The sequence below is a fragment of the Dermochelys coriacea genome, chromosome 7, assembly GCF_009764565.3.
Source record: "Dermochelys coriacea isolate rDerCor1 chromosome 7, rDerCor1.pri.v4, whole genome shotgun sequence".
Lineage (NCBI taxonomy): Eukaryota > Metazoa > Chordata > Testudines > Dermochelyidae > Dermochelys > Dermochelys coriacea.
This window is the reverse complement of record NC_050074.1, coordinates 43,753,949-43,766,654: the sequence shown is the minus strand read 5'-3', so window position 1 is coordinate 43,766,654 and position 12,706 is coordinate 43,753,949. Positions and strand designations below refer to the sequence as shown.

The window sequence follows — 12,706 nt, the reverse complement described above, 5'->3', positions numbered from 1 at the left end:
GGGGATTATAAATAGAGAGCATTGGACTTGTTCCTGCAAACCTTGCTCTCACTGAGAATTACTAAGGAGAAGTCTGTGTAAATGACTAAAGACTAGTAACATGACTTGGGGTACATAGATTTAGGCCTTTAATTTCTTGACTGGCATATATTGCAGTAGTGTGGTGGTAAACAGAGCTCATGTATTTTAGCAGATAATATATTTTATATATTGCAACTACCCTACCTATTCGATTGCTCTGATCTACAGCCTGACCCAAGGGAGTCATCTGTGGTGAGTTTAGGATATTGTTGCTATGGGTAGCTGGGCTGTTTCCACAGCAAAGCGAGATACTTGTCTCTCTATTATCAAGGAGAGGGTTTTCTCAAGGAGGAGGGTAGCCAAATCAGGATATCTTTCAGTTGGGGGATGCAGAAGGCTCAATGGGTTGGGGCCTCGGAAGATGCTCATGATGGGAGGTGTTGGTTTTCATGAGGAAAGAAAGGTGAGGAAGCTTTCCCAGCTAGGAAGCTCTTTAGGTTGCTGGTGCTTTTCACTATGGAAGCCAAGGGAAAATTTGCCATTGGGAAGGTGGCTGGATTGGGGTGGGTATGGTGCCAGAGAGATGATGGCTGAAGTAGAGCTGGGCTGGGAGTACTTGATGCTTGGAAAAGGGAAGGACAGATGCATGGCCTACCCTTTTTCTCCTCTCATGAATATCAGTTTGTCTTTTGGCCTCCTTCTCCCGTCACTCTATCCGAACACAACCTTTTTGAATGTCAGGCCCCGTGGTGACTGTGCTGGCACCTGACACCATTCCGCTGATCTGTACTTCACTCTGATATGGACTGGAGGCTGGGTCTATCCGGGTGTTCTCTGTAGTGATATGCTGCCTGCGTGGCCCTTGTCCCACGATTGCAGTTACATCAGAATGCCTCATAAGGGCAAAAGGGCTGAATCGTTTGATCAAGCTGGAAGTGAGTTGCAGGACGGGGACTTTTTCTGCAGGCCACAGTGGATGGATTTTTGCCTTGGTTGCTTCCTGTTGCTGGGAGATGTATAGCACCGCTGTTTGTCAGCCTGTATCTCTCTGTTAGATGGGAAAAGAGGTAGACTACAATTAACAGCATTAGTAAGTACAGTGCCTATTATTTTCCTATCATGTTTTTATGTACTCTGGTGGGAATGCCAAGTATGCCAAGTACTGTATATTAATACATGCTGTGTATGTGTGTATAGATATGCAAAGTCCTATATAAGTATTAAGAATTAATACATTCTGTGTTCATCTATATATACACACAAACACAGTCTAAAAATGACTGATTTGCTTTTATACACACATTTGAAATGGCTAAAAAAACCTATTAATATACTTAGTCACTGTCATCATGGTCTAATGGTGTTTACAGCTAAGTGCTGTTTGGACAATTCCTTACACCACTAAATAAATTGAATGTTATTGGCAACATTTGTAGATAAAGCGCCCATCAAACATGTTGTGAATCTTCTTAATTTTCTCTACTGTCACCAGCAAGAGATATTCAGTTGCAAACTCAATGCAAGGCCAAGCATGTCTCTTAAATTTCAGGGCTTGATTACTCCAAGTGTTGAAAAACATCCTCCCTGAATTACTTTAGCTACCAGTAAAGTGTTTAGAAAATTTATATATTTTGCTGCCACCCACAGAGTCGCTGGTATGCTAAATGTAACACTCTTTTTGTTGAGCAACTCATGCATTTTAAATAAACATCAAACTCCAACGAAGGGGCCAATTTTGCTTTATAGGCAATATTTGTTATCTTTATTAAGTACCGTATAGACCGTCTGCAAAGACTTGCCTTATAGAATAAATAAATATCTGCTGCAACAGGCAGTGGATGTATGTGTTTTTTGGTTGGCTTGGTCATATTATCAGCAATGAAATGAAATTGATTTGCCATCCAGATTCTACAGTATATATTTGTCTCTTGGGTTTGCCTCCAGTTAAGGATACAGTTAACATATTTCATTCCAATCAGTTGAAAGCTAAGGATTTCCTTCCATCTGTTTTGAACTGATATGTGGGAGGAAATCCGTAGATGTTCCTGTTTTCAGTAAACCTTCTACTCACAGGGTTTTGTGTGTGTGTGTGTGTGTGTGTGTGTGTTTAAAAAAAGAAGAGAGAGGAAAAAAAGCTGTTGTTGACTCATGTTTGACGTTAAAAGTAGCAGAATTACTTCTGTATACTTTGGAATAGGAGATTCAGAGTGCGAAAGTGTTTTCTCCCTGTTTATGTTTAATCTCTGGTTTTTCTTGGATCTGATTCTTAGTAGGCGGTCTCATCTGACTGATATTGCATCCTCTACATCAACCCCCCCCCTCAAGAAAAGGGTCCCATCTGTAAAAGCATGAAAATGCATCCTCCTAGGTTACTGTTTTCCTTCTTAGCAGCATGGTTCATTTCCACAGTGGAAGGGCAGAGTCAGAAGGTAAGTTCGCAAGTCTTTATTTCGCAGTTAAATGATCGTGGGGCAATTACTTGTTTTTAGATGGCTGCTGTGTTACTGAAGGATACACCCCCCCCCCAAACAATGGTTTCAGTGTGAATTTAGTTATATGTTGAATTACCTCCCTAATTAAGCTATAAGACCATCTGTTACCTTTCCTCTGTGTGTATGTAATATCTATAGTCTATATTGTATATGTAAAATTGAGGATATGGAGTTTTGCTTGGATCTTAAGTAAACTTTGATTTACACATTATCAGCACTAAATGCAAAGAGGATACAATAGTAGCATGAGGACTGTGGGCCCAATACTCTGAGGCTGAGCATCCTCGACTCCCACAAACTTCACTGGTTTCAAGGGGACTTTGCACCCGGTAGAATTGAGCCCTAAAGTGCCTTGTAGAATTTCCTCAATGTTTTCTAAAAGTATTTCTAAACTGCAGCTGTTGAAAAGTTGGCTTGAAAATGGTTAAGGTTGACATTGTGCCCAATGTGAGATTTAAGTGATGAGCCTTCATACTTCTCAGAGAGACTGAGAAGATACCCTGTTTAAAACCCAACAGAAGCAAAACCCAGTCCAGAATCCAATCCCAAACCTGCCCAGGAGAGCATGACAAGGTGGCAGTAAACTACTGCATGCTGATCTGTACAGCATGTTTATTCGTATCAGACAGTGCAGCTGTCTCAGTGAATGAACAAACAATGGCTTCTTCACTGTCAAAGAATTGTCTGTCATAGCTCACAGATTTTAAAAAATGGTAAGATTTTACAATAAAACCTTAAAAACTTTCAATTGAAATCTCTCTCCTTACCAAATAAATAAACAAATCCCTTCATTACCTGCATACTGATTTGTTGTAGAACTGCATGTAAGTGCTAGATAGTGGACCTAGTGATTAGTTATTGTAGACTTATATGTCAGTGCTATGTAGGTGTGTAATTAACTTTTAAATAGATCTATCTAGGTGAATACCTCACACCATTCACTGTTGTATCTAAGCACCTTGATGCAACAAGAAAAACATGAAACCTGTTTCTTGGTAGTGTCCATATGAGTAATAAGAAATATTTTCCCTTAGACAGATTTTTGTTTTGGTTCATACATCCAGTTCAATTTTCATGTTTAGCAGCATTGTGAGGAATGTACATGTGGCTTTATTTAGACTGGTTTTCTCAGCTCTGTGGTGGAGATTAGCCATTTCAGTAGGATGGAAGGCATGTTAATTCATATTACAAAGTGTCTGCTGCCACTGCGTTTCTTGTCTCCTGCTGACAGAGCCTATAAAGTTAAAAGTTGCATGAGAAATTTAGGAATCTTGTTCTCTAGTGAAAGAGTTGTGGAAGGGCTATCAAAAAGTAGAGAGGGGTTGGCCATGGAAGGAGAGACCTTATGACAATTAGCAAAGGGAGCTAGGGATGTCCATCCATCTAAAAAGGCATGATTTAGGAGGAGGTAGAGCACTTAAAGGGCATTCAAATGCCAAAACTTCAAGTGGCTCTTTTATTAATCAGATCAAAGGCAGATATAATGCAAAATTGGAGGGACTCTGTCTGGAAAGTGCAGTGAACAAGGAATCTAATGTATACTGTATTTCTGTCATGCCTTCCAGCCACACTTTTCAAGGTGCCTAGAAACATTAATGAATGAAGCATTGCCACCTCATTTGTGAAGGAGGGGAATTAGATGGGGAAACTGAGGAATATCGAGCATAAGTGACTTGCTCAAGGCCACCCAGTGAAACTGTGTCAGAACTGGAATGCAGGCCTTCCATTGTACAGTCCTAGGCTCGAGCTGCTGCTGCTGCTTTATCATACCTTATTTTCCATATACAGTCTATAAATAACACCATTACCCTGTTCACCATTCCACTATGCACCACTCTGTCCTTTCTGTACGGACTGGGACCTTCCATAGTCATCCCCCGATGACAGTCAGAGCTCCTACCCCGCAGATGCAGGCCATGAATTCCACTTTACCCATCCATTCTACCCATGCAGGCCTCAGACCTATTCTCCAAACCGGCCTAGGCCATCACTTGTACAGCAGGGCAGAGTCTCAGCAGAATGGGTAGGATGGATTAGGGTGTCATTTCTTTTTGGGTGGGCTGTCAATAATTTGAACATACCACAAAGGCCGTGGATGAATCCATCATGTTGGTGACAGTACTTTGTGGAGCCCTGAAGCAGGTCGAGCAAAACAGGAGTGCATGGTGTTCTAGTGGACAGACCACTGGACTGGGACTCTGGGTTCAGTTCTTGGCTCTGCCATTGTCCTGAAGCATGGCCTTGGGCAAATTACTTCACACCTTTTTCCCCTTGCACCCTTTGTCTTGTCTAGTTAGACGGTAAGCTCTTTCCAGCAGTACATAGTGTTTGTGCACACCTAGCACAATGGGGCTCTGATTGTGGTGGGAGCCTCTATGTGCTGGAAAAAGCTCAATTATTTACAAAGAGAAGCAAAGTCAGCATCTGACCTCATCTTTGTTGCACAATAAGGGCTTGTCTACATTGGCAATTAACAGCGCTGCAACTTTCTGGCTCAGGGGTGTGAAAAACACACACCCCTGAGCCCAGCAAGTTTCAGCGCTGTAAAGCGCCAGTGAAGACAGTGCACCAGTGCTGGAAGCTATGCCCCTTGTGGAGGTGGGTTTTTTAGAGCGCTGGGAGAGTGACCACACAACCACACAAGCCACCTTAAAGCGTTGCAGTGGCAGCGCTTTAGTGTTGCCAGTGTAGACTAGCCCTAAGGAACCTTACCCACTAACATTTGTTACTCTAATGAAAGAAAATAAAATTAGAATCAGGTCTTGGAGTCAGCCACCAGAATCGCTGTATTTGCACTGATGCACCTTATCCAGATCAAGCAGGAGTAAGCGGCTACCAGTGTAAAGTCATGGTTTAGCCTGTCTGCATTTGTGCTTTGCACACAGCCTGCTGGCCTCGCTTGATGAAATTCCCAGTGTAAACCAGGGTCCTCAGGGTGGGGAGATAATGGGGGAAGATCAGATCCATGACTAAAGATAACAATTTCATCTTTGCTCTTTTTTTTTTAAAGTTAAAATCCATGCAATGCAATGTCAAGACGATGTTTACCTTGGCTACACCGTGCACCTCCTGCGCTGCGGCCCCCAAAGTGGTGTGTCCAAAAGGGTGGATAAAGATGACCCAGGCACTAGGAGAGAGAGGCTGCAGGTAAGGCCCATTTCCCTGTTCAGCCTGCCCCATCAGGTTTACAGGGCCATTCTATAACTCTTTTGTATTTATTGTATATACTCACATATAAGTCAGCATTTCAAGGCACGCTTTTTGCTGGCCAGGGAGAAGTTGCCTTATAGAAGAATAAAGAAAGAGAGATGTGGCTGGTTTCTACCTTTGAGTGGGGAGCAATATAATTCTGGTTTAGGGTTAAAGAAGAGGCAGCTTGAAGTGCATAGTTCACATATGCATACTCATGGTCATGTGTATAGATATACAGATAATGAGTATTTAATAGTGATATTTCTCTAGTGCAGTCATCTGAAGATCTCAGAGAACTGAACAGACATTAATTCCTTACACTTCATAACCCTGTGGAAGAAACTGTGACTAAAATTTTCTGAGTTGAGCGCCCAGAGTTAAGCACCAAAACCCATATTTACGCACCTTTAATAAAAGTAGCCTGATTTTCAGAGGTACTGAGAATTCACAGCTTCACCTGAGTTCAGACAGGAGTTGCAGGTACTAGTACCCATAAAAATCAAGACACTTTTATTTAGGGGCCTAAATACAGTCTATGGCCCCAATCCTGCAGTTTATTTCTTGGGAATAGACCCTTGTGAATCCCCATTGACTTCTGTGTGGTCACAGGGGCCTGTACACACAGAACAAGTTGCGGGATTGGGATGTGAGGTACTTAACTCTAGGCACCCAAGATTAAAAATGTTAGCCTATGTGATTTGTCCAAGGTCACATATTGAGTCAAGGACAGAACCAGTTATAGACCCAGAAGTCATTACTTCCCTTCTGCTGTTCTAACAACCAAACCAAATGCAGTGTCACCTTTAAATTTTTTAACCCTCTTATTTCCCTTTTGAAGTGCTGCTTCTTCCTGTATTTATTATGCTCATTCTGTTAAGCCGCACATGTTTCTGTAGCTGAACTGTAATGGGAAAAGGGTGAAAGGAGAATGAATTTACCAAAAGGTTGTAAAAAAACAGAACACTGTAGTTTATTATCTGCAAATCTAGTCAATCGTGAACTTTAGCAGCTAACATGGAGCTCCATTGTCCACTGTTTTCTGTGCCTTACTACTAGCTGGAAACATTTTTAAAATAGCCCCAGCCATTTTGCAGTTATTGCAGATATATTTGGTAATCAGACTGGCACAATGGAAGCAATAAAAGTGTGAAACAAGGTGCTTGAGACTTGAGTTGAGTCGACGAAGGAAGGTTAAGCTCTTGCCAAAGATAAATTTAAGGGAGTAATAATTATAAAACTGGGCACTAATATTTTTTAATGTTTCCTTTATAAATGATGATTATTAAGATTCCTGAAGCACCTAGAGGCCCCAAGTGAGATCAACACTCCACTGTGCTAGGAGCTGTGTACACAGTCTCTTCTGTGAAAAGCTTATGTTCTAAATATGGCAGACAGAGGGACGAGAGAGAGGAAGGATATCAGACTGATTTTACAACTGAGGGAACATAGTAATTTTTCCAAAGTTGCACAGGGAGCCTGTGGCAGAATTGGGAACTGACCTTGAGATTCCTGAATCCCCATCGAGTGCATTAATCACAAGGTCATTCTTTCCTTTGTGAATTAGACAAAGGATTAAAAATGCATTAGTGACTTTAACTCAGCACTCTGCACTACCACGCTGGAGATCAGCAGAGTGCATTGCTCTCTGGCTCTGCCTCTGGAGCATCTTCCCCTGTCCCCACCTGCCCACAACATGACCCCTCTGGCAGAAGTAGGGCAAGGGAGCTCTAAAGCCAGCCATGCCTGCTGTATATCAGCTTACGTTTCTGACATGCTTCCCCGCCACCCCGGGGCGGAATCCTCAGTTTGCTCTTTAGGGCCACTTTAAGGTCACTTTGAGCCCCTTCAGCAGCACACCGTGACCTTAGTGAGGCTGGTGATCTGTCTCCATCTCCCACTAACCTTGACCGTGCCAGTGAATATGTCATTATTTCCATGGATCGCAAATATGAGGGAGGCAGGGAGGATCGGTCTTGGAGACAACGCAGCCCTTTCAGAGCTTTGAAGATGAAGACTAGGACTCAAAACATGATCCAGTATTTGATTGGAAGCTAATGAATTAATCGGAGCCCTGCATAATATAACCTCTTAAGTCTGGGTTGTGCTTGTGGTTCCATGCCCCAGGACAGTGTATTGCACTCTTCATTCGTATGGAGTGCTTTTCAAACAGTTTACTCAGTATGGATCAAAAAGCAGCTCAGAAATCTCCCCTCATTGTCCCGATCTGTTATCAAGTCCAATCCATACGGAATAGGTTGGGTCCCAAACTCTTTGTTACAATCACTGATCTTGGATCTTGGCTTTTTCTATTTAAGATACACCGTAAAGCTTGGAGAAGACACCCTTTCCCTACCAGGGTGCAGTCACATGTGTAAGATGGAAATTGAGAAGAAAAAATGCTGCCTGGGATTCTGGGGTACTGAGTGCTATGGTAGGTTCTTCATGGGTCCTTCCAGTCATTGACAGATCAAGGCACTTCAAAGTGCTGCCCTAGAATTATCAGTCCTGCAGGTCAACTCCATGGGGAGAGATTTATTTTCAGGATTCTCTTTCATGTTTCCAAGACGCTTAGACTGGATCCCAAGATTTTCAATATCCATGTAGGGAAGTTTGAAGGTCTTGGGAAGGGAATCTCTCCCCAGCACATGATTTGAGCCCTGTTGTGTTTTGACTTATGGCAAAACTCCCTTTTGCAGAAGATGCTCTTATTTTAAAAAAAATGTTTTAAAAGAGAATTATTCTTTAAGTTTCCAAGGAAAAAGAAAGAGATTCCCTTCTGGGAACTTCAGTACCACTGTATACTCTGCAGCTCGTCGCCTCTACAGCCACTTGTAAACACATGACATCTCCAGCCAGGAGTTAAAATAATCAATCTGAATCCTCAGTTACATTTCAGACCAAACTATTTGAGTCCGAAAATGTTTGGCTCATTTCCTGTTGTTGTTTTAACACTTGCTGGTTGTAGCGAGGCCAAGAAGCTGAATTACTAAGGCTATGTCTACAATACAGCTTGTATCAGCATAACTTATGTCATGTAGGGGTGTTAATAAACCACGCCTGCGAGCGATATAAGTTGCACCAACATAAACGCTCATGTGCATAGCCCTATGTCAGTGGGAAAAGCTCCTCCCACTCATGGACATGGGGTTTTTTTATGCTGACGGGAGAGCTGTCTCCCATCATCATAGAGCGCCTTCACCAGATGCGCTGCAGTATTGGTACAGCTGCGCCACTGCAGCGTTGTACGTATAGACACGGCCTAAGTTACACAAGGCAAATCCCACGCGCTTACCAGCCCAGTTGAAAATAGAAAAGACTCCCCATTTCTGGAGAGAGCCTGAGGTGATGAGATTTCTAGCCCACTTTCAGCCTTGGGTGGCTTGAATAAGCATCTAGACTCTGTCAGAGCACAGATGACCCAAAAGGCCAAGCATAACATTTTCTAAAGCAGCCCCCTCCTGTTCTGGAGGACCCATCTGGAGACACCAGGCACCTGATTTTCAGAGGTGCTGCCCACCTCAACTCCAGTTGGAGTCAGTGGGAGCTACAGGCACTCCACATCTCTGAAAAGTAGGCCTGGGGCTGTCTCAATTTGAGCTTCCAACATGACTGGCATTTCCCGAATATTTGGCTGAAAATCTGTCCAGGTTTTCCCTATTTCTAATGGAGCTAACAATATAAGGCCTGATCCTGCAAAGATCTGAATGTCTTCAGCTCCCCTTGGCCTAAGTAAATTACAGCTCCTTAGACTCTTTTATAGCTCTTTGTCCCTAATGGAATGAATAATATTTGTCATATATGACAACAGAAAAATAAAACCATTTTGATCCAGTGGAGATGGGAACCCCCATTTTTAACACAACTGAAGCCACCTACAGGCAGACATTTCATTCCTTCCGAGCCCATCTGTTTGCAATAACAATAATGGTTGTTGTAAACACACATATGGGGACACAGAAGTGTTGATTTTGCTTATCTGTGGCCTGCCTCCTGTTTGCCAGAATGCCCTGGTGGACCTGAAAAGCCCTGCAGTGGCCATGGAACCTGTTTGGATGGTATAACACGGAATGGAACCTGCACCTGTGAGGTCAGTATGGGATGAGGAACTGAGGAGGAAATGTGAGGAAATGTAATGCCACGTGATGGAGGTATATAGGTCCAGCCCAGGGGCCGGCAGGGAAGGCGTTAACCCTCTGGCTGGCCAAAAGTGTATAGTTGTTTTCCATGAGTGTACGGATTTGTAGAGGAGCAGGGCTGGGCCAGCTGTGGAGGACTAATGAATTCCCCTCCGCATGTTATACAAGGCATGTGCTATAAGGAAGCAAGGACTGTGAGAGTTTGGAAGAATCTCTAGGAAGAGATGGAGCTGATAGGTGGTGTGGGGGGATTTCCCCATTCCCTGAGTGAAATAAGCTGTGTCTTATAGCTTCTCTTGGGCTGAAAGAAGGCCTGGTGTGTTTGGACCTTAATGGGCAGGACTTTCCTCACATTTACTTTTTCTTTTTGACAATAATGTGCACACCAAGGAGTTTAGGGTCCAGGTCCTCAACAGTGTTTAGCTGCCTAACTCCCATCAAAATGCCTAAATAGCTTGGAGGATCTGGGCCTTATACTGACCTAGATGAGCAGAATCCTTACTAGTTCTAGCTGGGCTGTCCACATGAGACCATCCCCAGGGCCCTGTTCAGCCTGCTGTGTTAGGGGTCTGGGTACCTATTCCTCTGACAAACACCCTCCAGAAGGTGGAGGGTCCAAGGGGCCTCTGTTCTGCTCCTACAGGGGCTCCTATGGATTCAGGTCAGTACTGCCCCTCATACAAGTCCTGTGGGAACAAGCTGAAAGACACCCCTCCTACATGTGCTTAAACGTGCATGTGGTAGTTCACCTTAGAGGAGGCAATGGGGCAAAATTAAGCACACAGCTCTCTGGCCTTGTCAGGTCCTTCCTTGCTTCAGATCTAACAGATGAGACCTGCAGCTGCCTCGCAGTACCCATACATGCCTCATATACCCAGCTGGTTCCCGAGAGCATAGGAAGGGTCTAACCCAGTCATAAAAGAATTCACCCAGACACTGTGAGGATTGTAAAATCACAACCCCATTGACTGACTGACGAGACCTGTGAGCAAGACCAAAAAAGGCCACAAAATTTCAATATATTCTCCAGATCCGCAGAAAAAGAGGCCAGCTAAAAATCAAAACTGGGTTTAACATATGTGGTTCAGCACAGCTAAGCCTGAAAGAAAACTGGATATACTAATAATTTAGGGCCTGATACTCAGCCCTATGAAGTAAACAGAAAAAGTCCCATTGACATGAATGAACTTCGGATCAAGCCCTCTGAGAGAGCACATGAGAGAACTGGTACTTTTGTTTCTAGTCATGATAAGGACATTGTTTCTTCAATGACTGCCATGATTGTTCTGCTGTTTGCTCATTGCTCATTGCTCATCAACTCTCCTTTCTACTGCAAGGGTTATTGGTAAGGCACTTGTAAGAGCAGGTTTCTATTTTGTATCACTTGAGCATGAACAGAAAATAAAAAGGGGAAGAGGGGAGACATAAGAGTTATTTATCACTTTGCAGCTTGAACTAAGTGACATCATAAGAAAATAATGATTGACCAATTTTTTTTTGTCCTTTTAGGGGAGGTATGGCGGCTCTGCCTGTCAAGATTGTCTGGATGAGAATCTGTTTGGCCCTGACTGTAAATCAGGTAAACTACAGCAATGAACAATCTAAATCAACTGCAAAGAGACATCCCCACGTACCGCTAAATGATTGCAGTGGAAGAGGATGGCATAGGAGGGCTGATCAGTGGAGAGGCGGGTGCTGCTGTCTGAAAATTATAACTGCAACTGCAGCCTTTTTTCATCATTCTCCTCCTCCGGGACAAGGCTGTTTTGCATTTGCCTGACAGGGAGGATGCTGAAACTATGGGATCAAGTGTGTAATGTGGGTCCAGCATTAGAATGTCTAAATCCCACTTCTGGGCACTGGAATCAGCACTGAGACTTGTTCAGTGCTGGTGTTCCTCACCTACTCCTGAGCTCCCAGATGTGGATTTGGGCGTCCTGTTAGGGTGCCCACATTGGAAAGTTAGGCCCGCAGTCGATGGCTTTAATCATTGGGAACAGAGTAAGCAGTTTGCCGCACACTTGTAAGCTTGTTGTTCCTATAGTCAATAAACTGAAGAATCATCACAGCCATCTCTTAGTATGGGTGTTCTCAGTCTCTCCCACCTGGGATCGCAGATCAGTCCCTTTTTCTCCTATCTCCCCCTTTCCCACTGTCCTTTGCATCCATAACCCAAAACTCTTTGCAGTTTTTGGTTTAAAAAACTCCCAAACCAAAACCACACATCTTCTACTGCTACCTCCATTCCCACCCACTGGCTGCTTGCTGGTTCCCTCTCACCCCCAAGTGTCTCTCAGCTTCCCCCACATTGCCCTTCCCATGAAGCTAATAAATTTGATGTCGGCAGAGATCCCTGCACTGCTTCTCACATGATGCATTTCATAGAACCAGATTATGCCTGCCCCTCTTCCCCCACCCTTGTATTGGCATAGGGGATAGCCAAGATCCTCGTGTTTACATTCAAGAAGTGCTAGCATCTTTAGTGACACTAACTGTCCCCTGGCCTCTCTCCTTCCATGCTAGCTGGTGGACTGCAGCAATCACTGGAGGAGGAGGGGACGGAGGACGAACTGCATCTCTGAAAAGGTGGTGTGGATGCTGCATTTGAGCTGCATGCTCCACCCATGGGCGTGTTCTGCCTGCCCCTGCACTCCCCAGACAGGACACCTCCAGGGATTCAGTGCTCTTAGTCCCTGCACCTCCACCTTTTGAGAGTGGCTTGCAAAACCTCATTATGGCCCTGGCCTCTAAGAGCGAGAGGCTAAAGTACAGTTGCCTGTAGACTAAGGTGTCCAGATGGCTCAATATCAGGAGCTTTGTCCTATATCCTATTATCCCCTCATGCTGATTTTTCACAGTTGCTAT

At 43.8% G+C, this 12,706-nt stretch overlaps 1 protein-coding gene across 4 annotated transcripts in view; it reads left to right on the top strand.

Moving 5' to 3' along the window:
* Positions 1 to 921: 921 nt before the first annotated feature.
* The window catches only part of STAB1 (stabilin 1), a 103,265-nt gene continuing 91,480 nt past the window's right edge, over positions 922 to 12,706 (top strand). For 2 of the 4 annotated variants that reach the window (XM_043518235.1, XM_043518236.1), the window contains exons 1-5: positions 2,148 to 2,450; positions 5,524 to 5,660; positions 8,021 to 8,136; positions 9,707 to 9,792; positions 11,351 to 11,420. In XM_043518235.1, the coding sequence (XP_043374170.1) occupies positions 2,370 to 2,450; positions 5,524 to 5,660; positions 8,021 to 8,136; positions 9,707 to 9,792; positions 11,351 to 11,420 (490 nt within the window). In that variant the 5' untranslated portion in view covers positions 2,148 to 2,369. Of the gene's footprint in view, positions 1,112 to 2,147; positions 2,451 to 5,523; positions 5,661 to 8,020; positions 8,137 to 9,706; positions 9,793 to 11,350; positions 11,421 to 12,706 lie in introns of those variants that run through there. The other 2 variants (XM_038409579.2, XM_038409577.2) reach the window with 2 other exon arrangements.